We start from the raw sequence: 27,720 nt of genomic DNA, 5'->3' as shown, positions 1-27,720 counted from the left end.
TCTAATGGCACAGTCTTCATTCCCTATAAGAAAAAGATCTGTAGAATTTCATGCTCCAGATGCCAGCTAACAGAGGCATGTGCAGAGGCCAATTATTTTAGGCCTTTTACAATGAAGAAAGCTCAAATTTTCATACACTGTTAATATCATTTTAGGTAGATGAGATATAATGTATATAATGCCCTTGGCACAGTTCTTGGTGTATAACAGCTGGTCAATAAACAGTAGCTATTGTTGTCATTATAAAATGAGACATATAGACACAGTGTTTAGAAGCCATTCTAATTAAAGATGTGACTTCTAGACTAGCTACCATCTATACTGCTATTTACTGCCACATACTTGAAATTAGTTTAAAGAAGGAAAATCTTATTCTGTATATTAAAAGTCTTGTTTTTCATAATTGAATTTGCATAGACACAAACTGTGGTGACAAGAGCTGTGTGCTCCATGTAAAACGAGATGTCACCAGTTTTATATTAAGACCAGCAGTCTTTTAGTTAATCACATGAACAGAAACATAGATTTAAAAGTCCAAGAAATATTCTACCCTTTCCCATTGGCCAACTTTTAAACTGTAACCTAAAATGATTTTTTTCAATTTCATGAAACTCAGTATAGGAAGAAGACTTCAGTTTCACAGTCCCTTTGATATCATGGTAGCATGACCTGATATTCTCAAGTAAAGGAACAGAACTCCGGATTTTATTCCTAGTTCTTCCACTGGTTCATGAGCTTGAAGAAATCACCAGGATGCTCTGTATTCATGCAAGTGTTCTCTTTGGGTAGACAGCCCTGCAGTGAAATATGGAAAGAGGGAGTGTATTAGAGAAAGAAAAAAAAAGGTCCTCTGTAAATACTGTTATTAACAACCAAGGCTATCACATTTGATTAAAAATGACTTACACAAACAGGAATTGGCAGCAAGTTTAATACACTTAAAAACAAATGTTAAAATATCTGACCCAAAATGTTTGTTAATCCCATGTAACTAGGGCTCCTTTAGCTTGCTCTTAATTTAGAATTAGTGTCACTCACAACTTAGAACCATGATGATAGCCATGTTAAAAACAAGGGCTTATAATGTCCCAGGCAACTAATGTAAATGGAGATATGTGTCTTGGTGCATGGAATAAGCCAGCCACACAATAAAAAACAGTGAAGAACAGACCTGGAACTATGTTTTGATGATAGACTATGCTTTGATGACAAATAAATCTGTATGTATTTCTATACATATAATATATATACACACACACACACACATATATATATATAATATGTGTATACCTAATATGTATAACATACTTACATATACTTAAATGAGCACCCTATAAAGGAATTATAAACATATGTATGCTGTTCCATAGTGAGGAACTTTGTTTTATGAGGACTAAAAAACATGTCCTCTGGGTTCCTTTACAGCTTTGTCTAAATATTTCAGCTCCCTTGTCATGGCTGATTGTTTCCATTTTAACAAATAAACATGTTTTTTTCCTCCCAATCACTTTAGCAGTGTTCATAATCCACCCACTGGCTTACATTCCCAGCCCACACAGATGTTAAGGGTTTCTTTTTTCTCCTTAAGCTTTGTCCAAATCATGGGTATTGCTGAGGGGAATGTTCACTTTAATGGAGGGAAGATGTACATTTGCCTGAAATCTAGAACACAGCTCTTTTGTCCTTGGCTGAAGGGGGCTGGGCTACAACTTTTCTATGTCCAACATATAAAGCTTCTGCTGCTCATCTTACATAATTGTAATTGGACAACAGATCAGAAGAAGAACAGACTAGGTTGCTGCTAGGTGCCATCCTTGCTGGGTCCCAGCTTTTCCAAGCTAATTTGAAAGAACCTACCTCCCATCATGTGCTCACTCAATCTGTTAGTGAATAAGGCATACCATTAAAATTAGAATGATGTTCAGTTATAATAACAGGATTTCTGGGTAATTCCATTTTCAGACTTTCTGCGGCTTTTCACATGAAAAATGTTGCCTGGTGGGTCTTAGTCCATGAGAGAGAATCATATACTTCAAAACCGCCAGCCATCAGTGAGAATTTGCACCCATTCCCTCCCAGCTTCTTATCACTGCTAATTGTCCTCCACTGGCTGTCAGCCTGTGAAAACTCTGTGGGTGTTCAGTTAAATAGTCTCAACTCAAATCTGAATCCAAATTAAGAAATCCAAGTAGCCTTCATATTTGGTCTCTCCATTCACTCTGACATCCTCTTCCCTAGTGCCTAGTGAAGGCGATCCCACAGTGGGCCAGCTCTGCCAGCTTGGGGTACCCGTGACTGAGGCCCAGGGGCGGGAAGGCAGGTGCTTGTGTGGGTGATACAGCCTCTCCCTGTATGGCTGTCAGAGGGGCCAGAGCAACGCAGAGCACAAGCCCTCACTTGAATGTCAGTGGAACACACCCAGAACCTGTGCCCGGGGTCTGCTCAGAACACACCCGTGCCCTTCAAAAGAGCTGTGCAAGTAGGACCTTTGAGTATTTGTGAAGGATCTGTGCTGGGGTTAAAGAGGTTGCAGTGTCAGCCCTAAATTTGAATTTCTTTGCTTTTCTTGGCTTGTGCTTATTCTTAATCTTAAAAAGGAATTTTCTGTTTGGAGCAAACTTGTGGGGGAAAGAGAACATTTGTACAGAAAGATGTTCTTGGCAAGTGTGTGTACTGTGTTTCCTTCACATTATTGAAGAGCAGAGAGTTTGAATGTAGTATTTTTGTTTGCTTGTTTTCCTTAGGCTCAGTTTCCCCTTCCATTTGCTTTTATAATGAAGGGCAGTCTTAGGCCTAAGTCTGCCATGGGAACACTTAATGAATAATATTTGGCACATTCATGCACATCCACACACATGTGCAAAAACCTTTTATTCAGAGATGAATTTATTCTAATTCACTTGTTACATACCAAGAGTGCAAATCATTGAGATAAAGACTTATACAACTATTCACAAAATGGAGAATTAAATATTGGCTCCTGAGTTACTCTGTTCTGGTATCTTAAAGCTAATGGTACACAGCCTCCTGCAAATCTAATTTCTCTTCACTTTGAAAACACAGCAGTAAAATTGCACTTATTTTCTTGAATTTGAAATTTATATTAGCACATTGTTAATGATTTTTTAAAAATGAGAAGACTCTCCTTTTAAAAGAAATGGTAATTTTCTTAATTGCAAGGATAGATACGGAAGATAAAAAATCTGTATGAAAGTAAGGGAGCTTTTGATGATTAGATTTGGAAAGAAAAAGATTACAGAATTACTAGATTGACAGGCTGTGATCATCTTTGAAAACTGTACTACATAAAAAAGATCGTGAATATTTTTGTAAGTTTGCTAATAACTCATTAAGATTTTTAAAATTCCATAAAGCAGGCCTTAGCATAAAGTCCTGATGTGGCTAAAGAAATCAGCTTGATTAGGCTGCTGTGTCCCAAGGGAAAGAGTGCCAAGCGGCAGACAGAAAAAAATGAGATCCCCATGACTCTGCCCCTCACTGACCTTGGGGTCCTGCCTTTGGGGACCTGTGCATCCTCCTCTGAGAAGCCAAGGATTTAGGAGAGTATAATTCTAAGTTCTTTCCACTTAGAAAATGACTTGATTTTATAACATTTGGAGGTTTCAGTACTTAAGCCATTGAAGCACATTGTTTTTACCTAAGAAATCATGACAAAAAAGGGAGTGAAACAGAGTCTGAAGATAGGACCCTGCAGAAGTGGTTTGCATCATAAACTCTGTGGGGAGTGGTCATCTGAGGAGAAAGCAGTGTCAATGGCCCTGCTTGGGAGCTGTTAGGTCAGGCTTACTTTTGTCAATTCCCATGTCTCCTCACCACGGTTACCCCTGGGCTGGCCTTCCTCCTCATTTCTTTGGAATGTGCCTTGCTCAATTACTCAGTTGGTTAAAGTGCCCAGTCACAAGTCTAAAGCTGCCTGGTATGTGTTTCCCTTGACCTACCTTAATAACTCAACAGGTTCGTGTGGCTGCCAAGGTTGCATTAAAATTCACCCATACAGTATGTAATTGTAAGAACATTCTTCCAGGCATGTTTTCATTTCACAATTATTAGTGATACTAAAAAATACTTTTGTAGGGAAAATGTCATTATGGTATTTTTGTTCGTGTTTGCTCTAGAAGTCATGAAGTAGCCAAGGAGCCCAGGACCATCTCAGAGCTTCAGGTGGAACATTTGGCAAACAGCATGTTTCCAAACACTTTCAAATCATTTAATTGGGTTTCCTCAGTAAACAAAAGTGTAAATATAAGTTGCTTGCCCAGTTTCTCTTTCATGCCACTATTCAAGTGATCACAGGAAACTCTTGCAACAATTCATATGCCAGAATCATCCTTCCTAACCTGTTTTTGTTAGACTTTGGTTTCCATATACAGTCGTAGTGTCCAGACCTGTGAGTTCTTGTTCTTAGTTAATGAAAAAGTTGATTATAAGGTTATGTGCCTATCTTTCATTATATAATGGATTAATCTTGGGAAATAACATTCTGGTATGAATTCCAGTTGATCACCTACTGAGTATCTTACGATTCAGCTCAGTTTCACAGATGGAGCTCAGTCCCATAAAACAGACCCCACTTCAGATGGACCAACTGGCTATAAATTCTCCATATCAGAGGTTCCTACTACCCCTTCCTTGTATTCAGTTAATTTCCTAGAGTGGTTCACAGAACTCAGGAAACCAGTTTAGTCACTAGATTACCAGCTTCTTATAAAAGGATACAACTCAAGAAAAGCCAAATGGAAGACCTGCATGGAGCAAAGTGTGGAGAAGTGGTGTGGATATTCCATGCCCTCCCTGAGCATGCGTCTGTCCCTGAATCTTTGTGTTCACCCACGTGGAAACTCTCTGAAAACCCCATCATTCTGGATTTTTATGGAGGCTTCATTACATAGGCATGACTGATCAAATCATTGGCCACTGGTGAATGATTCCATTTCTAACCCCTCTCTCCTCCTCAGACGTCAGTGGGGTAAGACTGAAAGTCCCAACCCTCTAATGGTTGATTATCCTGGCAATCATCCCCCAGGTTAGTTGCAGGTACAAAATCCACCTCATTTACATAACAAAAGACACCTTGATTGCTCTCAATGCTTAGCAAATTCCAAGGGTTTTAGGAACTCTGCCAAAAAGAAGGATAAAGACCAAATATATATTTCTTATTTAAATCACAATATCACAGGAAAGAAAACATATTTCACTTTATACTTTCTATTCTTTTCTACAACACTTTTATATTGTACAAGCTACTTGGCTAAATTAGGAAATGAAATTTTGGAGAATGGAGAATTTTCAAGAATTTGGAGTCTTTTAGGAATGTTAAAACATGAAATTCAACTTGAGTAAAATGTAAAGATCTCATTAGCTTTATTCAACAATTCTTGCATTGGGCAGCATCTCGTCTGGGGTATAGAAAGGAGCTCCACGGAGCTGTACAGAATGAAAGGCTTTCATGGTCAGAAAAGCAGGGGGAACAAGGAGAGAGCAGATTGTCTCAGCAAGGTCACCTTCCTATGGGGAAAGGAAGAGATGGATTACCTCTTTTGGGCTGACTGGGTAATTCCAGATTGATGGGTCAAAAGCTGCATTCCTGAGAGAGGCTGTAACTGTGATAGGTATTTAAAACTTGCTTTGCTCTCCAGGCTTGGCACAAGTGACTCCATCTTGGGCCTTTTGTCTCTCTTTTAACAGTAATGTGACCTTAATCTGGTACTCCTTTTCCTAAAAAATCCCCATTGGATTGATTTGAGTTTTACATGAAATATACGAGAAGGCTTGGTTCTCCAACGTGCTAGAACTCTAAGAAGCTACAGAAAAGATGGTTTGCACACTGCTTTAAGGAGACTTTGCTGCAAATGCTTGAATTAGCAACACTTAAAGTAAAACTTTTCTAAAAATAAAGCATAATTAAGTAATACAGTATTTTACATTGAAGAATAAAATGTATTTATATAGAGAATATGAGTGAAAAAAATTTTTTGTAATATGCCAACAACATTGTATTCCCTTGTCTGTGTGAGATATGAAAACAATTGCATTACTTCTTTATAGTTGACTTAATAAAAATATTGGGACAAGAAACATGAGTGTTAATACTATTAAACATTAGGCAAATCACTTTTTAAGGTTTTTAGCTGGAAAGAAGTTCATTTTGTTTTGCTGTGACAGGACACTTACAATGAAATAATGGAAAATAATTAGATTTAATAAAAGGAAGTAGCATCATATTGTTCTGTCTTTATAAACTGAAACTTAAAGTTGTTCCATATATGTGGAATATATATGTGAATGCTAAGCCGATCTGTGTGAAAGTGAGTCAGATTTTGAAATGCTAGTTGCTACTGCTAAGCTGCTTAAAATACCAAAAAGTCATCTGTGCTAAACTTTTTTTTAAACCACTGGTTATTTTTCCAGACATCAATGAATGTGAAATTGGAGCACACAACTGTGACAGGCATGCTGTATGTACCAACACTGCAGGAAGCTTCAAATGTAGCTGCAGCCCTGGGTGGATTGGAGATGGCATTAAGTGCACTGGTAGGTTGGAAAATAACAGAAATTGCTCACCATAAATTGCATAGACTATAAATATGAAAATACTAATTCTGTAAAGAAAAACTTAACTTGTGTATTATTGACTTTTAATGCCACATTTCCTGCTCCTAATGATGGGACTGTTTTCCTTAAGATCTGGACGAATGCTCCAATGGAACCCACATGTGCAGCCAACATGCAGACTGTAAGAACACCATGGGCTCTTACCGCTGCCTCTGTAAGGAAGGATACACAGGCGATGGCTTCACTTGCACAGGTAGGCTTGTGTTGGAAGCAACTGTGTAAATGTAAACAGCAACTGAGGGAGCAAGGTGTTCTCCATCTTTCAGACCATCAGTTCTTTTCTGAAGTCTGGGTCAGTTACAGACAACTTTTAACAGAAAAGATTAGTTATGCGAAACTATATCCCTGTGGAATGGAAATTTAGAACTAGGTTCATAAAGGAGACCTCAGAAGCTAAATATACATACACATGTATGTAGTTGTATAGTTGACATATGTATCACTATAATACTTTAAAATAAAGTGTACCTCCTTTTATAATCCTTAGCCTTTATATTTTTTTGTTTCTATTTCTCATTGAGTTGTTTTCCATACTGAACCCCAGAGTAAACTCACCATAGGAATTTAAGGAAAAGGGATCAAGATGTTCTGGATTAGGTTAACAGTATATATTTTTCTCCCTCTAGCCACCATCTTTATCATATCTCACATTGGGATAAGCAAGAATTTCATAATTGCTTTGTAAGGAATTCATTCATTTCTGGTTTCACAATATGTTAATGACATTGTTTCTCAGCTATAATTAATAATCATAGAATTAACATGAATTGCTACTTACATTTAAGTATGATTAGACATGTGAGAATATAAATGATACACATACTTAACATGAATATGTGTACACAGACAGCACTTCTTATGTCAGAAATATCTTATTAAAGAAGATAATGAGGTCCATTTCTCATTGACTATCAGGTAGCATAGCTGCTCACATGACTTGAAACATTAATTTACCAAAAGTCCAAGACCCAGTTAAGTAATTTACCTAAATTTATTTTAACTCACTGAAAGTTTTATAGCTGAAATTGTTTTGTGTAACCCAGTGAAATTCTTTCTTCATAAACCTCCCATTACTTTATAGAAGATGTTGAGTTTCATGTATTAGGTATGTACGGCTCATCTGTTTGATTTAATGCCTGTGATTATTAACAAAACTCAGTAGCAATTAAACAGACTCTGGGTTTATTCTGTAGTTGCTGTTCTAGGCCTTCTGCTGTTCATTTGAGCTGACCCTGAAGCTTGAGAAATAGGCACAAACCATGATATTCTATTTCCTGCCACGGATGTGTCCTTGTGTGGATGACCCTGCCTTGAAAAGCCTTAGGTGGAGCAGTTCATCTGACTTCTTACTCATTTTACATCACTAGGGGTAATTCGGCATTTGGGATTCTGAATCTGACCCTCACGTCAGGATGATTATTCAATATTAACGTTCAAAAGAGCAAAACAAATGAGTTTAAGTGTGTCATGTAGAAATTATGATGAAACACTGCTCCATTCAGGAAGTTGGCAGTTAGAAAAAATGTCAGACCTGAGAAATCAGAAACTCATAACTTAAGAAGAGTAACCTGCATTTCTTTCTGTAGATCTTGATGAGTGCTCTGAGAATCTGAACCTGTGTGGCAATGGGCAGTGTTTAAATGCCCCAGGAGGATACCGCTGTGACTGTGACATGGGCTTTGCGCCCACTGCTGATGGGAAAGCCTGTAAAGGTAACCGACAGGGCCGGAACAGGTTAGGTTACTGAAATAGTCCTGATTTTTTTTTTTTTTAACTGAGGTATGTTTGGGCTTTCTGTCTAACCTGGACAATTCAGTTTGAAGGATTAGGTCTCCAGCCAGACCATTTCTCTGTGCAGAGAAAATCTGAGCTTCCTGGCCATGAGCTGCACATCCAGCCTTGGCCAGATGTCTGCAAGGGCACACCCTTTGGTCACAGAGAGCATAACCAGGTGTGGCTGGCTCAGTGCACCCTACTGATCCCCGTCGCTGGCGGAAAGAGGTCAAAGTGTGGGTCCCTTGATAACGTCCTATTGAGGGATTCTCTTTAAATAAGGAAACATGGCTTTTCATCTCTGCTATTGTTTGGTTTCTAGAAATAAAGGCTTTAAAATAAGAGCAGAGCAGGCAGTCTTGTCCATATGTAGAATAATATCCTGCATATATCTCACATGGTATCTAAATATCTAGTATATATGAACATGAGATAGTCTTTCACACACCCATTCAGTAGGGGATCACCTAAGGAAATATTTTATGTGATGCTGGCTCAGGGCACGAGGTTCTGTCTTTCTGACAGGTGTTGGTCAGACAAGAAGAGCCCTTGGAGCCTGTTGACTAAGGATGGGTCCCACTAGGAAACAAGACTTTTCTCTTTACCCTCGCTTTTCCAGTAATGGCACATTATCCCTCATTGAGAAGAACTAGTGACTACAATGAACTAACAAGATCTCAGTAGAAATAAACAAATGATAGCAATTGACAGTAGAAGTTTAAACAAGACCCTGATTAATACCTTCACTGATAGTTGTCGCTTGTTAATAGAACATTAACTGAAAATCAGTCTTTAGCTATGAGCTGTATACTAATTCCCTCATATAGTTCTATGCAGATACTTTCCTTGTTATGGAACCATTTGGTGTTCTTTGAACAGTTTATATTACATATGCAGAGTTTGATATAAAATTCCTCTGTGGCAAGAAACCAGACTGTGCTCTTGATCATGTGCCTAATGCCCTGTTTACTTTTATTACTCTGAACATCCAAGGAAAACAGGTACTGTGCCACCTCGGGTAACATAAATAGTCACAGCAAAAGTTTGGCTTCTCTTAATGCTATACGGGAAGGTTCTGTTTGTTTGTTTGTTCTTAATATAAATCATTGCTGGCAGAGTCATCATAGCTATTTAAAGCCAGTCTCAAGGCTGAAAGTGTGCCCGCATGTCAGTTACACGAGGAGAATGTTCACAGGCAGCAGGGACGGAGCCTGAAAGAAGTGTCTGCAGTGTGTAGATCTCCACGAGCAAAAGCAAACACACGCCATAGTATCAGGGACACAGAGGATTAAAACACTGATTAACACGAAGCCTTTATGAGGCCTAAAATTTTAATCTACAATAAAAACTGAACATATAGATAAGAACAACCAAAGAAGTTAGTCTGAGGTGGCCTTTCGGGCTCTTAACTCCACGAAAGTGATGTGGACCTGCGTGAAACACAATTGCTGAGAACATATATGCATGTAAAATGCTTAGTCCACTGCTTGGCATGTAATAAAGGCCAACAAAAAGTTTTTTTTCTCACTTGAAAGACTTACTTATACAGTTGACCCTTGAATAATGCAGAGGTTAGGGACCCTGAATATCTGAGTATAACTTTTGACTCCCCAAACTTAACTAGTAGCTTGCTGTTGACCAGATATCATAGCTTTACCAATAACATAAACAGTCGATTAACACATATTGTATATGTTCTGTGCATTTCATACTGTATTCTTATTATAAGGTAAGCTAGAGAAAAGAAAATGTCTCTTCAGACTGTCACAAATTTCCAAAAAGTTTTCCAATATATTTATTGAAAAAAAGTCTGCTTCTAAGTGGATCCATGCAGTTCAAATCTGTGTTGTTCATGGGTTAACCATACATGGCAAATAATCTAAAAGCCTGTAGGAGAAGTACATAGATTGATGTGCAATAGTCTTCATTCTCTTAGTAACAATAGTTGCCAAAATTGGCATTAGGCTGTTTCTTTAGCAAAAAATAAATTTGATTTCTCCTCTTTTTATCCCTCCCCAAGATATCGATGAGTGCTCCTTTACAAATATCTGTGTTTTTGGAACTTGTCACAACCTTCCTGGCCTGTTCCGCTGTGAGTGTGAGATAGGATACGAACTGGACAGAACTGGTGGGAACTGTACAGGTAAGGCATCCACTCGCATTGAATTCTGCTCCCAGGTGTCCTGGGGGGCCTGGCTGATGGAGCCTTGCTGGGACCACACCAAGATATTCACAGACTCTCAAAAGAAAGGTGGGGATGAAGCATCAGGAATCACAGAATTAATTTCCTATAACTGGTTAGATATGAGGATGCAGAGGAAAGAGTCAAAGACAGTTGAAGGAGCTGAGTTTGCAATCTTACAATCAAGATGTGGCCACAGAGGAATGTTCCAGGGATGCTCCAGCTGTCAGACCTCCCAGCTGGTCCTTTTCTCCTTGGGTACATTTTCAGAGACTTTCCTTTTGAAGGCCATGCCCCGGAATCATAGGCTTTCACCTTGTACTTCTCTGTTGTAACACCTGCTCCTGCCTGTCAGTGGTCACCAGAGAACATGGTACTTAGAACTCAGCCACCCATTTTTAGGTGGAGATTATCTTGGACAGCAGGAGACTCTGGGAACATAAGAAAAAGAAGAAAAGCTATAGGGACTCAGCGGACCGTTAATTGGTTCACTTTCACTCTGAAAGCCACTGATTGGTACAGTTCTCCTTCCTAGCCTACTGTTCCATCGAGGACACTGAGGAAACAAGTTCCAGTGTATAGGTGTGGGATTTCAATTTTTTTCCAGCTGCCTAAACAAGTAATGCCTCAGTGGCTCTCCAGATTATGACCACCACCTCCCTGAAATTAGTCTGGACTAGGCTGTTCCTCATGCACACATTCTTCTCTTGGTTTTTCTGAAAACTATTATGATGCCAAGCCGCTGTCTTAGTTCCTCTAGCATACCTCAGGAAGTTGCCTCCCCATGGCCCATGTCCTCTCCTCAGTGCCCCAAATTACCATCAGCATCATTCTAACCTCATTGTTGTTAGTCTGCCCTGTCCCTCCAAGTTCACCTGCAACTTGAGCAATGAATTTTCTGCAGTGGAACCTACAGAAGGGTTACCAGATCCAGGGTGGAAGACTGAAGTAACATCCGCATTCCCCAGTCTCTCCTTTCTGGATCAGTCCGTCTGTTCTTGAGAATTTCACAAGGATTGCATAAGAGTGGAATTTGTCAAAACCCATGTCCTAAATTTGGAATGCTGTACATATTTTCGGACTAGAAACAGAAAGGGAAATATTCAACCTAGCATCAATGATGGGGCAAAGACCCTTAGCAGGCTTGGAGGAACACACCAAGCCTCGTGCCTGAGTCTGTGCTTGCACCCGGCTGCCCCAAAGCCAGCACAGCCAGTGGGAGAGGCAGCAGAAGTCGCCTGTTCCTGAGGGTTCCTTGGGACATCTTGCTCTACTTTGATGAAATAACAAGCCACACATATGAAATATATTTTCTTAAAACCTGTGTCTGAATTTTTGGTTGACCGAGGTCACAGCAGTGTTTTGTTTTCAGTTACCTTAACTGGAATATTTTTCCTAGTTCCAAAGTTGTATTTTCTCCTGATGACAAATTTGAAGGCTAAATGTGTTCCAGGGGAAAAAGACCAAAGACTATGACATATTTCCTTCCTGAGGGGTTTTATTTCAGAAGTGGAAGACTATTTCTAGGTGTGATTATAACTAATAACTCTCAAAATTCTTGTTGGGAGCCCTAGCTGCGGTTGTGCTACTGTTTTATGGTGATGTCTGCCCCACGTTGGCCCCGCTGTGATTCTGCCTCTTTGGTTTTAGACGTCAATGAATGTCTGGATCCAACCACTTGTATCAGTGGGAACTGTGTCAACACTCCGGGCAGCTATACCTGTGATTGTCCACCAGATTTTGAGCTGAATCCAACTCGAGTTGGTTGTGTTGGTAAGATCTTAAAAACTCTACAGATAAGTATACTGTATGTTATTTTTAAATCCGTTTTGAACATTCCATTCTCAAATTTTTAAAAAGTAATAATATAAAAACTTAGACATGGTCAAAATCTGCTTTCTACTTTTGAGTACCCGTTTTATAGGTAAATTCTCAGTATATGTGTTTGGGCACTTTTTCGTTTCTTGGTAAAAGTATATTGTGATTTTTAAACAGTTTCTGAAATGGGTTTGAATTTTCAGCCCTCACACAGAAAGAATCTGCCTGACACCTTTTGTTTGTATGTGATAAATAGATACCCGTTCTGGAAATTGCTATTTGGATATTCGACCCCGAGGAGACAACGGAGATACAGCCTGCAGCAATGAAATTGGAGTTGGTGTTTCCAAGGCTTCCTGCTGTTGTTCTCTGGGTAAAGCCTGGGGTACTCCTTGTGAGCTCTGCCCTCTTGTGAACACATGTAAGTGGACATCCTCCTGTTTACTATTATTCCAGCTCAGGCCAGTTCTCCTTTCTAGATCCAGAGTAACCGCCAGAGAGGGAGGGAGCTGCTACTAGTCTACTCTTCATCCAGGGAAGGGAAATCAATCCTCTCAGTCCTGTTGAGGGACCCCACTCCCAAACTGGGAGTCAGAAAGTGACCTTTTTGGCTTGCCATAAAAGGTCAGATGCAGCAGGTAACATCTCACTTCTCTCTCGGTGAAAAGCAGACAACATTATTTTAAAGAAAGTTTTTCAGGCTAGGTTATTTACAGCATATTGCTTACTTTCCAGGGGCACATTGATTGATACCTCCTTTTGTCATTTTTTGGCTACTTTCAGAAGCTCTAAGACAGACTCAAGGGCCCTGGGGTGGAAGAAAAGCAATTAGTTAAGCAAATATGAAATGGAAGGTTATTCTGTCTTATGGTATGACTTGAGAGAAAGCTTTGCAATGTGATTTTAAGGACATAAAGAAGTCTTCTAAAAAAATAAAATAAAAGGCTTCCCATTATTCTAAGTGGGTCCTGTATTATGACTTAGGGTCAGATACAGTTTCTTGGGCATAGGTCAGTGGCTGCTGCTTATAGGGTATATTGGGGTAGGTGTGGATTCTTTCCTTGTTAAAGGGTCATTTATTCACTTTTCTAAAACTATCTGTTGAGTATCAAGAATGTGCACTTTGGGTGTGCAGAAATGGATTAGACTAGGTCCTGCCCTCCAGGAGTGGAAGTCTAGCAGAAAATGACCCAAACATAAATTCACTGTAGGCCTCAATAAGAGCAGAAAGAATTGCCATGATTGGGAAAAAGAGCACACCTGGTTTCAGTTAGGGATCTGTCACTTTGCCCCCCCACCCCCCCCCCACCCCCCCCCCCACCCCCACCCCCCACCCCCGTGTAACTTCGGACAAGCTTGATTTTCCTCATTCATAAAATGCCTCCTGGGATTAAATGAAAGCACTCCTGTCCAGCGCTCAGCCCAGGGGTGGATGCTTAGCAGGCCCCTCCTTCTTTCTTCTCTTCAGAAAGGGAAGTCTGTTCTGATTGGCAGAGGTGTGATGACTTTGTGCATTTGTACATTGGGCCTTCAAGGAAGGGTGTGACCTGAAAGAGGAGACTTAAAAAGAGCAGATGATTGCAGACAGAGGAGGAAAGCAAAAGTGAAAGAGGATAGTTAATTTCACTGATGTTGAAAGAAGTGGAGCAGTCAGCTCTATTCATTAATAGTTACTAGCATGGCAGTAGAGGTCCACCCTGCCCCCAACTGGATCACAGCTAGAACTGAAATATGCAAATTTATGCAAATATGCATAGCATCTCAGAAAGCCAGGAGAGGACCTACCAGATTGGGGAAGACTGTGAGGATAATGAAAGAACTGATTCTTACCAGTACTCTCAGGGGTTATACCGCAGATCAGGGTCACTCTTACATGCTCCTGTGTGTGTCACATCGCTGGTGCATGGCACTGATTACGTGTTTTTGAGTGCAATACTTGGATGACAGAATTAATGGGGGGAATCAAACGACACTGTAAAAAGTTGGTTTTAGAAACCAGGGGAATCAGCATTGTCCACAGAAACACGGGGTCAAGAAAGATCTCTGGTCATGAAAGAGAAAAGTGAGATGGGAACTAAGAAGGAACGGTTCTTCCTGAGGTTCTTTTTGGAAAGGGTTTGTTTCAGGGACAAGCTGATTCCCATTAGTAAGGGAAGCTGTAATCCCAGGAGGAAAGGCTGGACAAAACATAAAGAATGGAGGTGTTTGTTAAAAAAGTAAAAAGGGAAAGGAAATCTTTAAAAAGAAATAATGATAGAGGCAGGGAATGAAATGCTTCACAGGAACATAAGACCAGGGGTAGGTGGACTGTCCTCAGACTCTGAGGACATTCGGGCACATGTAAAAGCCACTTGAAAATGACAAGAATACACAAAGACGTTAATGTGTTCTGATAGGCGGGATAACTGTGCAAGATTCCTGAAACCGAGTATTTTCAGTTAGATATGTCAGTATTTCTTTTGAGGATACTTTTTTCAGAAATTTTAGATTCCAAACAGCTCAGTTTGATTTCTTTTGTTTCAATAGCTGAATATAAAATTCTTTGTCCTGGAGGAGAAGGTTTTCGACCCAACCCAATCACTGTTATCCTGGAAGGTACTTCTGTCTCCTTTGTCTTCAAGTGAGCACATTTCGAACTCCCTTAAATTTATAAACAGTGCTGAAGAAATGCTGTTTTCATTCCGATAGATATTGATGAATGCCAGGAGCTTCCAGGGCTGTGCCAAGGCGGGAGATGTATCAACACCTTTGGTAGCTTCCAGTGCCGCTGCCCAACGGGTTACTACCTGAATGAAGATACCCGAGTGTGTGATGGTAAATGGCTCTTACAGGATGATAAATTCTTTCAGATGTTGAGAACTGACCTCAAAAAACCAGCACACAGTTAGCAGGAAAACAATTTAGCAATATAGCACAATGGTCTAAATGTGACCATAGCCGGGTAAATATGCTGCACATGTGGCAGTTACACTAATGTTACAGACATGATATCATTTCCAATAGGCCCTAAGTCTCCCTCTTTTCTTGAGAAGAGTGAAGTTTTGTTATCTTGGGCCTTAATCCCATTTATGCCTACCAGGCCTTTCCATGCTCTTTGGAAAACCCATCTTTAGTGGAGTAGTCCAGGTCTCATTTCAGTACATCATTCCTTTGTTCTGGGCAGTTCTGGACACCTCTTCTTCTTGTCCTTCACCATTTATAATCTTGGTGTAATGAAATGAGCTTCTGTGAAAAAGGCAGCCCTTTTGGTTGTGTGATACATGTGATGACTCCTGTTCATCGTGTGTCACAGAGAAGATGGAGAGTAGTGACCACTTCCAGCTCTCAGAGCCCCTGGACCATAGGCCAGCATAGGAGAGATGGCTTTCATCCTCCTGCAGGAGTCACACAACTAATTAGGAAGGAGACCTTCTTATATCCAGTAGAATTATTCTTTTGACTCTGCAGAAGTCATACTAGGCGAAATCAACCATGACAATCTCACTGAATATTAGTTGAGCATCACAGTGTATGTGACACAGCTCTAAGACCCATGGAGATAATAAAGATTAGAATCAACCCCTGTGTTTGAAAATGGGGACAGAAGTGTGAAATACTTTCTTCCGTATTGCCTTACCAATGCAGATTAATGAAGCTAGGTGCTGGTGGCCTAAGGAATGTATCATATCCTCCACAGACTTCTGAACTTATGAAGTACATAGTTGTCTTTCTGATGGATATTTGAGAATTATATTTTCCCTACATTTCCATTTCTGCCTGCCTTGAGGATGTTATGGACTCATTTATTAGGAAGTTATATCGGAAGACAAAACTTCCTTTGCTAAAGTCTTTCCCGAATATGCACACATTAGCATAAAGTACACAGATGAGTAAACATCTTTTTCTTATCCATATTTCAAAGTGCCCTGTAGACTTTCTCCTCCCGTGTCAACAATTATACAGACACTGAGCATCAGGCCATTCCAAAGAGTGATGTTTTCATGTTCACAGACCACTCTCTCCTTGTATTATAGATGTGAATGAATGTGAAACTCCTGGAATCTGTGGTCCAGGGACATGTTACAACACTGTTGGCAACTACACGTGTATATGCCCTCCAGACTACATGCAAGTGAATGGGGGAAATAACTGCATGGGTAAGTCCAAACTTTTCTTAATCATTCATGTTTGGTCCTCATATGCAAAGAGAAAAAGCTGATAAGTCCAGCACTTAGCCCTTAGCCTTAGGTTACTGCCTGCCTTTCACTGTCTTTGTGAGAGCCTTTGGCCTTATAAACCATAAGCCTGGCCTTTTCACCACCTTCTGTGGTGGTTGGGAATTTTCTTTAAAATGTGATGTTGGAAAATCCCAAACAACAGTTTAATAATACTTCTTTTGTTTGCCTTTGGGTGTATCTTCACACAATTATATTTACAACACCGACCTACAGTATTAAAATATTGTGAGTCGGAAATGAGAAAATTACTGCCAAATAGTAGAGGAGAATTGTTGTGAGGAGACTGGGTGGAGAGTCACGTAAAGCTTATTAATGTTACAGCTACATAATGACTTAGTCCTGTGGCACAGAACACCAGGGAATACATTTCTCAAGATTCTTTTTCTAGTTGGGGAAGTCCAGGATGTTCCTGCCCTTATCAAAGTCAAGTCACAATACAATGTAAAGGAAAGTTAACTCCTTGAGAACCACAGCATCACCAATCCCTGTCTTCCTCCTTCCCCAGACATGAGGAGAAGTCTGTGCTATAGAAACTATCACGCTGACAACCAGACCTGTGATGGAGAGCTGCTGTTCAATATGACCAAGAAGATGTGCTGCTGTTCCTATAACATTGGTCGGGCCTGGAATAAGCCCTGTGAACAGTGTCCCATCCCAAGTACAGGTGAGGTTGAGTTTTGCCAAAAATACAGGTTGATAATTTTCCCATGAACTGTTGGGGAAAGAGTCTTGGCAAGGGGAATAAAAATTTACATTGTTTATCTTAATAAGAAAAAAAAATTGCTCACAAATGCCAATATTTAAAATCAGAGTTGATTCTGGTCCTTCCAGCTGAAAACTGAGTTAGAATATGCTTTCTAATTTGTAGACTAGTTCATTCATCAGACTTTTAGACTCAGCATATCACAAAAATATAAACGTTGTTATCATTGTTACGTAGTTTGCTATGTAACTAAAGGACTGGAAACATGAGGCAAAGCAGCATGGCAAACAAGTGAATCATATTCCTATTATTTTTACTTATTTATAATGAGTCTTGTTCTGAAAGGAATTTAAGGCAGCCCACAAAGATTTGAATGTAAAATAAGAAGGCTGAAGGCAAATGGCAAACAAAGGTAAAAAACTTGGAATGAGAAGCAAAGCTAATACACAAGACCCAAGCTGGGAATTTCTCCACACTTGCCAAAGAAGAGCAATAACTTTGGCTCTGAAATTTCCAGCAGCTGTAACATGAAAAGGGAGAGATGATCAAGTCTTGGAGTCTCAGTGACCACACAGCAAACCCAACACTGATGGAAAGCATGACTCTTCTTGATACTGAGACCTGAAAGGAATTTCTTCCTGTATTCTCTCAGAGAAAAATCTATTTAATGTTATTCGTTTAAAAAAATAGTCTAACTTGCATCCTTAGAGTAAATGATATGAAGACTTTGGTGTACTGTGCTTATATCAATGACATCATTTACTACTATTATGATTTAGATAGAGTGAACTATCATGCAAGTATTGATTACTGTATAGTACCTACTCCATTCCCCACAGTGATCTGTAATATATTAAATCTGCTTTCATTGGATAATTGAATAGTTTTAAGAGAGATTGTGCAACCTGCAAACCTTTGTGTGAAAGAGTAAAATACTTAACTCTTTAGCCCATTAAGAAAATAATTCCCTGTTCTTTACCAATGGTCCTCAAACCTTTTGACCATACATACCTGATAGTGAAAACCTTGGGGGTTACCTATACTTGGTAACCTATACCTATACCTATATTTTTGTTTACCTATAAAAGTATATGTGTGTATGTCTATATGTATTTTTCAGATATGTTGAAAATACACTTATTACTTGCATAAACTGTTCTATTATAAAATATACACAATTATTTCTTTATTAGATTTTACAAAGATTGATAGAAGTCTTAGTATTTTCTTTTTGGTCTTAATGGATCACTGTTCATTCCTCTGGAGACTACTTTGGAGACTCCTGTTGAAGACTAGCATTTACTTCCAAAAATACCTGTTGGAGTTTTAAGAATTTGCATACTCTTAATATAAAATGCCAGACTTCTGCATGGTAAATATTGGCCAAATCCAATCATGGCTTTTCATCAGGTATGCAGTCTGCACACATTTTAGGAGTCCCTGAAATTTGTCTGGTTGACCAGTGTCAGCCGGCATGACACTTGTTGAAAGTGGACACTCACATACTAAGGAAATAAAGCATTAGGACAAGAACATGCTCATTTTGATTAAAGTACTTCTGAAAACCTTTTACTAATTTCAATGGTTTTACCAATAAGGCCTTGGTCATCTTGAGCTCGATTTGATACCATGCTATGTCAGTTAAAGTCATGACCTGGAATTATAGAATTGCAGAGTTAGAAGGAACCACAGATGACATTTAGTTCATCCTTTATTATCACCTTTGATGAACTCAGGCAAGAGAGAGAAAGACAGAGGGGTCCTGTGGAGAGACAGAGAACAAGAGAGCTGCACCAGAAGAAATCCAACTCTGACAACTCAAATAATGACCTAAGTTGGTTGTTTGAGCCTGATTAGTCATTAATAGACCTGATATCAAGAATTTGTCTAGATTTGCCACGGTCTTCCCCAGTCTACTGAGGGGATGACTTTTGTAAGCATTCCTCAGATTCTAGACCCCCTAATGCAGAGTGGAAAGTGTACTCTTGCCAGTCCCCGGGTTCAGAGTGAACCACACTCTTATAGAAACTCAAATTCCTACAGGCAAGTACACACAAATGAGTGGTGTATGATGTAGGACCTCTGCTTCTCCCTCATTATTATGTCAACATAAGGTCACTTCTCCTTCAGTGTTTGTCTTAAGGACAAGGTCACAACATCTGTAGGAATTTTCAATTTATTTTTTATTTTAAATTCTTCAAGATGCAGATTAATACCTTCCAAGAAAGTTTACAAGGGATTTTCTTTCAGCCCAGTCATTGCTCTTTGCTGACCCCTGTTCCCACCCTTCTCACCGCACCTTTTTTTAATTGCTGCAGATGAATTTGCTACCCTCTGTGGAAGTCAAAGGCCGGGCTTTGTCATTGACATTTACACTGGCTTACCTGTCGGTGAGTTCTGACACCCTTGTTGTGACTTTTTGTGTTTGACTTTGTGTTAAGAAAAGGGAGTACACACTGTGATATTCTGTTTTTGGTTTTTGTTTTTTTCTTTTAGAAGGAAAAATCGTTAAACAGTGCCATTTAGCTTTACTGAAACACTGATTCTTAGTTTGAAATAAACTGTGCAAACACCCTGTGTAACTCCACCTAATTGGCAGCAGTATTTGTTCCTCATGATTAAGGAGACTGGAAAGCTTTTCACAAAATTACAATCAAGCTTAGTTAAACCAACCCTAGGCATCAGCAAAGAGATTCTGGGAGTAGGGCCAGTTGACGTTCGACTTGACTATAATTCCCAATCCTTCCGTCTAACTAAGACATGAGTTTACTATGACTTTTCATACCAATCTTTATGTGTAGGTTGTTCACATAAAATACTTTCTTTTGTGGATCAATTTTATCTCACATGGAATCTCCTCAGGTCATCTGCTCGGGGAATTTCAGATGTGAAAAAAAAAGTCTGTCCAATCAGAGGCCCCATCTGGTAACTGGAGCAGAGACCACTATACTGCTAAAGATGCTTGTGCAAGATTCAGAAGTATTGTGCAGCATTCAGCCTACAGAGGCAATGCCTTTGTGGTTTAAAAGCAAGTAACATAAAAGTAGATGGAGAGCTATTGCATTCTCAGAGTTTTCCCCCAGTGTGATTTATATGCATCCTTAGATGCCCCTCTTATTGTGTCTAGTAGCAAACATCACCACTTGCTTTGTTCCACCTTATTCCTAAGAAACAAACTGAAATCCACATCAGCCTTTCCAATGACCTTGTTTAAGAAAACAAGGTTCTGGTCCAGCAATCAGCCTGGCCCCCTTAGTGCCAAATCCATATGGCTCCACAGTCTAGTCAACGTCCAAAGAAACTTCATGGTTTGGAAAGAAAAACTGCTAAATGACATTGGCATGAAACACCTGGCCCCAGCTGCTTTGTTTTTCTGCTTCCCAAAACAGATCTTTTCATCTCCCTAGAATCTCTGGTCCAAAGATACGTGGTCTTTTATAGTAATGATTCTCTATGGACAGATCAGGTCTGTATCCCAATAAGGCCTGCCCTCCAAGGTTGGCAGCATTACATTACATTGTCCTAAAACATTACATTGTCCACTAGTAGAGCTGGAAGGGCCTCAGAGATCATCTAGTCCTAGTGCCTTGCTCTACAGTTGAGGGGACAGAGGCCCCGAGAGGGAAAGGGACTCCGCCAAGGTCACCTAGCTAATTAATAACAGAGCTGGGACCAGAATCCAGTCCTGACTCACCACTTGCTTTGCCTCTAGCTCTTGAGAAATGGAAATGTGATAGTTTGCAATGTACTCATTGTTACCAAATTCCACCATTACAAAATATTCAGATGACTGAGAAACTTTGTTTTATGTAAGCTTTGTACTCTCCTTCTGAAAGGTCTTAAGATTGTTGGCATGTGGACCCATTCATATGGGGTTAAACTATAATAAGCTTATTAATCTTGTCTTAAAATATAAACTTCTTCAAGTTGAAGTTCAAATAAAATCCAGACAGGGAAAGAAAGTATAATTTTCAACATATCCTTTTGCTTTTTTATACCTAACAATGGCTAGAAACTTGACCCTGTCTGTTATTGTTAAACTTGATAATATAGCACTTATATTCCAAACAAATGAATGTGCGTATTTCATGTTTTAACCCCTACTAAAACAATGTCCTCTGAATAGGTTTTTTGTTTGCCAGTGTTACATACTTGTGATGTTACTTTGCAAAACTTTGTAAGAACATGAATGACAAATTCATGTCAAATTTCCCCTTTAAAAAAAGGTTGGCTTTAGAGTGTGATTATTCTGATACTGTAGTGGTACCTGTAGGCTCTATTCAAGTCTTTGGCCATCTTCTTACAACTTACCCAAAGAACCTTGCAGAGGCTCCCAGCTGTAATATCTAAAAAAAAGTGTCTCAACAAAGGTACCAGAAGCTTAGTGGATTGGAAAGACCACAGCATTACATCCCCTCCCAGCTTCTGAAATGTTTTGTGAAACTCCTCCAAAGGGCTGGTGGAAGCACTTTGATCATGGTTTGTTAAGATTGTATGACTGCAATATGGAAAAGCATAAGGGAGGCAGGGTAGCCTATTAGCAGATTCCTGATATCGACTCCTGGCTCTGCCTCTTATTAGCCATGTGGTCTTCGGCAAGCTTCATGCTCTGGCTTGGCCTTAGTCCCATCATCCCTCAGTGAGGATAGTCATAGTGCCTAGAGATGGTCTCATAGGGTGGCTGTGATGATTCAGTGAGTAATTCGAGGCTGAATGCTTGAGGAACGTACCAGGCATAAAGCAGTTGAGTTATTGTGGATACTATTATTATCCTGGAAGACAGTCAGTAGCTGGGAGTTGAGAGCAGGTCCAACAGAGAGTGGACCAGGCAGCTGGTGAGAAGGCAAAACTTTGTGCACACGGCTAGCTCACCGGCTGGCCAGCTCTGCTTCAGCAGTCTGGGTCCTGGCTCTGCTTTCACTTCTACTTTGGCCTTGTTTTAATGCTCACCAACCCCGCTTTCAGATACTGATTCTTAATTTAACAAATTCTAATTGACACAATATTTGTAAGCGTGCTGTAGGGCAGCCAGGCCCCACCCCAGGCCTTAAGAAGCCACAGTCTACTAGGCCTTCCTCAGTGCTCGCCCTGTCTTTCTCATCAGCCCAGGCGCAGATTACATCCCCAGTCCTGACTTTCCTCCTTTCAAAGCCATGAGAAGGAGGAAGGGGGTGTTGAAGTAGAGTCTGAAAGCTCAGAGTTGGCTATGACTGTGGGCTCCTCGCCTGTTCTTCACTAGCTCCGCTTTCCCATTCCAGACACACACCACCACGCACTCGGGGTAGAGGGCATTGACGCTCACTTTATCCTGCTCATCTGGGACACAGAGATGACCACTACCTGGACAGAGCTGATGGTCTAAAGCAAAATCAGAAAGATATATAATAAATCCGGTTAGACATGTGAGTGTCTAAAAAGCAGTTGTTTCAGTTTGAATTTGTTGATGTCCTCTACTTTCATCATCACCACCCCAATTCACACACACACACACACACACACACACACACACACACACTTTCTCTTCTTTGGTTTGGGACTTGATATAGCATATGAGGTTAGAAGCAGCTGACTTCCCATCCTGCACAGGAATCATGTGCCACGCTGTCGCTCACCTGTGGCTGCCCTGTTTCTAGATATTGATGAATGCCGGGAGATCCCAGGGGTCTGTGAAAATGGAGTGTGTATCAACATGGTTGGCAGCTTCCGATGTGAATGTCCAGTGGGCTTCTTCTATAATGACAAGTTGTTGGTTTGTGAAGGTAAGTGATGCTGTCACTATATCATGTCCAGAAATAAGCTGACTGATGAGCTACTTACTCAAACACACACTCAGCCAGTTTCATGACTCTGGAATTTCAGAAATCCATCAAGTGCTCACAATAATGAAGGGCATCATGTGGAACAACATGAAATCTCATGCAAAAAAATTCCCTAACTCCCCATGGACAAAGCAGGACATCCATTCCCCAGCCCCTACTCCCCAACCCCCTCCAGCACACAATGCTTTAGATTTCCCGGCCGATATGAAAAAGCCTTGAGTTCCTGGGTGGGTCACATAGATTGCTTTGTTTCAGTTGCTTGGAAGTGAGCGTAAGTGGAGGGCAATCTTCTTTACTTCAATCTTAAAATCAGTGTTCTCTGCCAGACGGAGCCTTTGCTACTCCCAAGAGAAAACAAGGCTAATGCAAATACTCCAAATGCATGAGAGAATTCCAAATGGCAAGAACAGCAAATTCGATTTTATAGGAAGAATGTTGGCATGCATGCAAGTGGTATTTTTTTCATTTTCAGATTACCTCCCCTCACCATGTGTATGTACTGTGATTCTCTGCATTCCTCACAGCACTTCATATTTTTCCTCCATCTGGGGAAGATAGTGTTCTTTTACATTTTAGTAAAAGGGACATTACTGGTTAGGAAATAGACCATGTGCCCTGGGATAGCTGGAATAATTTTCTATTTAATACTTAAACTTGGGGCCTCTAGCAGAATTTTGTTCTAATAACCTCTAGAAAAGGTTATTACCTCTAGAAAAGGTTATTACCTCTTAGACCATGTATTAGAGCAAATATTTGAACATTTTAAGGTTAAAAAAACTTTTTTCTCCTACACTCGGGACAACTTACCAGCCATGAGTAAAGGTATAGACCTAAGCACATGCTTGTTAAGTTCTCTCTTTTTCTTTTTCCCTAAGAAAAATCATACTGATATATTTTTAATTAAAGTATACTTGATAGACAATATTATATTGGTTTAAAGTATATAACCCAGTGGTTCAACAGTTATACACATTATTAAACCTCACCATCTGTCAACACAGGAAGATATTACAAAACAATTGGCTAGTTTCTCTGTGCTGTACTACCCTCCCCTTGACCAACTTACATTATGATTAAGATTTTTGGGCTCCTTTCTTCCCACCACCCTCCCCATCCACTCACCCCAACCCCTCCCCCATGGGAACCACCAGTCACTTCTCAGTGTCTGTGAGTCTATTGCTATTTTGTTCATTCTGTTTTCTTTTGTTTTTAGATTCCACAAATAAGTGAAGTAATATGGTATTTTTCTTGTTACATTCTCTTTACCAAGCTTTCGGTTACTGTGGCTCAGTGGTCATGTGTCCCTTCCTCTGCCTGCTGTGTGGGGGAGTAGAAGTGGGGCAACAGCCATGCAGAGCCTTCCTCAGGAGATAGTCCCTGGAGGCCCTGGCCCCAGCCCCTGGGCTTTGAGAGGCCACGGAGGGCCAGGTGTGTGGAGAGGAAGCGCGGTGCCGGACGGGAGAAAGGAGCCCACAGCAGGCGAGCCCGTAGAGCCAGGGTGGGCTGCCCTCCCCCAGCCGCAGCCTTCTCCCCTTCAAACATGCCCCAGGATGCCCGCCACCTTCTTGGGGCACCTCCCCTTCTCTTCTGTTCGGAGGTCTCTTTGATGGGTACTTCACCCAGGTGCCCCTTTGGTACTGGTATTTGCTGAAGCGGCAGCCCTTGGCCAGAAACCAGAGGCAGGGCCACCCATGACCCCCAGGTCACTCTAGACATTGTTACCCACATGAGATTGAGAAGCTCCAGCTGTGCCAGCATGGGGCACGTTGCTGTCGGGGTAGTATTCTGCAGGTAGTGAGATTACAAAGTGCCCCAGCTTTTGGTTTCCCTTTCTCAGGATATCCATCTTCAGAGTGAAAATTTAATCCCAGATCAGCTGCTTCCCAGCCCTTGGCTCTCAGGATCAGAAGATGAAGGTTGGCCTAATACACATGACAGCAACCCTGCAATTGGAATGGATTTCAGAAATGATTCAGGGAACATCCATGTGTCTGCTCTCCCCACATGTGTGTGTCCCTGTCATCAGATGTTAGGCTGATGCATGGCAGACATTCTTGTCTGTGACAGCATGTGGCTTCTCCAGCAACGCAATCTGCCCTCTCTGTTTCTGTACAGCCTTAATTAAGAGCAGCGCAAACCTCACAGGCAAGGGGTTGCTGTGTCGTGGGCCCATTGTAGCCCAAGGCAGGCTCCGTGTCTATTGCAGAGAGAGACACACCGCACCCCACATAGACAGAAACCCCCCTGACTGACAGTAGTCCTAAGGGTTTCCCACCAAGAAAGCACTGCCTAAGAGGCATAGGTTGATGTATTTGCCGCCCCCTTGTGGGAAAAACTTCGTTGGCTGAGCCAACTTCTGTGTAAAACCCCAGTACTAGTGCTCAGAGCGAACTCCCACCTGTGTCATGGGCTATTTATTCTCTTTACTGAGCTTAGACCGAATTAGACTGTTTTATAGGTGCAGGGGCAGGGAACATATATTTTGCCCCATGGTATAGCCTGGACTGTGCAGTAACTGCTGCAGTGCCATGAATTTGAACCTGGTTTTTGTTTTTTGTTTTTTTATTTTTTTTTAAAGATACGCCTTGACCTCTGGAGCACACAATATCTGTTTTATTTTTTGATAGTGAGTGTTGTGTTGTTTGCAGTAGTTTTTGTGCAGCATGTCATGTTAAGTTTCATTGATTTGACTGCTTTGTAGCAGTAATGTAAGAAGAGCCCAGCAGCCCTGCAGCTCAGAGAGCTGTCTGTGGGCCAGGAGCACCAGCATTACCTGGGAGCTTATTGGATATGCAGAATCCCAAGCCATTCCCCAGACATGCTGAGTCAGAATCTGCCTTTCAAAAAGATCCAGAGTGAGTCTATGCACAGCAGGGAGTGAGATGCCCTGCCCTTCAGACCTTATAACCCTACAGACAAAAACAGCCTGACTGAATGATAAAACCCTGGGGCTTTGAGCAAATACAGGATTTCCTGTACACATATCAAGTCCTGGCCCTGGCAGCTGAGATTCATACCTTTCTTTTTAGACATGTGTATCATATGTGGTCACAAATTCAGTACTTGCATTTATGAAAAATATTAGTAAAATGGAAAAATTAGATAATACATGTTCAGTCCTCCATTGCCTGTTCACTAGAACTGATCTAAACAAGACAATATAAATATTTCATGGGAGAGGCTTCATCGACGACACCAGATGCTGTTCTCCTGATTAAGTTCTCATCTGCTCACAGATATTGACGAGTGTCAGAATGGTCCTGTGTGCCAGCGCAATGCGGAGTGCATCAACACGGCAGGCAGCTATCGCTGTGACTGTAAGCCGGGATACCGCTTCACCTCCACCGGGCAGTGCCACGGTACGTAGTTCCCGCTGCTGGACGCGCCCACCCAATGGGTCCTCCCCCTCAGGCGGCAGATCCGGGGCTTTTTTGAGATGGTCAGATTGAAGAATCCATGAGTTAAGATCTAGACTGCTGAACTCTAGTCACTACACTGGAATAAAGAATAATTGTTCAAATCTCTAAACACTTAAGTTTTTTTCCCTTTACGGAGGTGATGTTTTCAAAACCAGAAGTACATCATGCACATACCTCGTATTTGCCCATCTGCTGCCCCACTTGGCAAACACCAGCTCTCACAAAGACACCCACACACGTGCACACACGCACACATGCTCTCCTGGGCAGCAGTCAGGTGCAAATGCTTTTTCCTTTTCACATCATCCCCCTTAGGCAGGTGAGGTGTCACCATCTCCGCCACTCATCCCAAATCTAGACCTGCAGCTGTCCTGAGCTGGGCCAGATAAACCTGCATAAAGAGCAAAAAGACCATTTTACAGATCTGAGGGCAGCAAACATCAACAGCCTTATATTAACTAGAATTCAACTGCAGTAAAATAAGAAACTGTCCTTTAGAGGTGAGCTTTCTTTGTTGTTTGCTCTGTCAGGGATGTGGTAGAAATAAGAAGGATGCATACGTTAATGAGCTTAAACTGACAGTAAAGTTATTAGATATTGGACGGTGTCTTGTAGCCAGTGGTATCAAAATTGAAAAACTGGTGTTTCAACCCAGAAGCAAAATAATACCTCAGAATGATTTTCATGTGAGTTTTTGTATATTAAGCAAGGAGGTCAGGAAGAATGTGTTATTTTGCTTGTGGTTCATTTCACAGGGAGTTTCCTGGATATTTTATACATTTGTGAATGAAACAACGCAAGGAAGGGAATGTGTCAGATTCCTTGGATTTCCTTGCTTACCAATGATGAAGTGGTAGGAAGTGCTGTGCTCTCTGTAGGGTATTTTGCATTGTTTTATGAGACCTTGGTGGGAAGGGGATGTAATAGCAGAACAAAAACTCACTTTGAGAATCAAGACTTGTTTTGTTGGTCTTCAAGGAACATTTGCAAGTGTTTAGGATTTTGTCAACAGAGCAGTTGTTATCCATGTATTAAAAAAACAGGACAGGAAAAATTCGGACGTCTCTGATATGAGTCACAATACCCTACTGAAACTTGGCATTCATAACACTTCCCTGCATTTTGCTCTTAATTTATATTTCTTTGAAACTGGGTG

General features: G+C 40.8%; 1 protein-coding gene across 4 annotated transcripts in view; it reads left to right on the top strand.

Annotated features, from left to right (window-relative positions):
* Positions 1 to 27,720, top strand: part of FBN1 (fibrillin 1) — a 236,413-nt gene that overhangs the window by 171,824 nt on the left and 36,869 nt on the right. For 3 of the 4 annotated variants that reach the window (XM_073211771.1, XM_073211772.1, XM_017680284.3), the window contains 13 exons: positions 6,430 to 6,552; positions 6,704 to 6,826; positions 8,220 to 8,345; positions 10,427 to 10,549; positions 12,239 to 12,361; positions 12,663 to 12,827; positions 14,933 to 15,001; positions 15,095 to 15,220; positions 16,420 to 16,542; positions 17,129 to 17,287; positions 19,645 to 19,716; positions 22,960 to 23,085; positions 26,382 to 26,504. In XM_073211771.1, the coding sequence (XP_073067872.1) occupies positions 6,430 to 6,552; positions 6,704 to 6,826; positions 8,220 to 8,345; positions 10,427 to 10,549; positions 12,239 to 12,361; positions 12,663 to 12,827; positions 14,933 to 15,001; positions 15,095 to 15,220; positions 16,420 to 16,542; positions 17,129 to 17,287; positions 19,645 to 19,716; positions 22,960 to 23,085; positions 26,382 to 26,504 (1,581 nt within the window). The other variant, XM_073211773.1, reaches the window with a different exon arrangement.

This window comes from Manis javanica, chromosome 8 (assembly GCF_040802235.1).
Source record: "Manis javanica isolate MJ-LG chromosome 8, MJ_LKY, whole genome shotgun sequence".
Lineage (NCBI taxonomy): Eukaryota > Metazoa > Chordata > Mammalia > Pholidota > Manidae > Manis > Manis javanica.
Note: the sequence above shows the minus strand (reverse complement) of the source record. Positions and strands in the feature narration are given on the sequence as shown.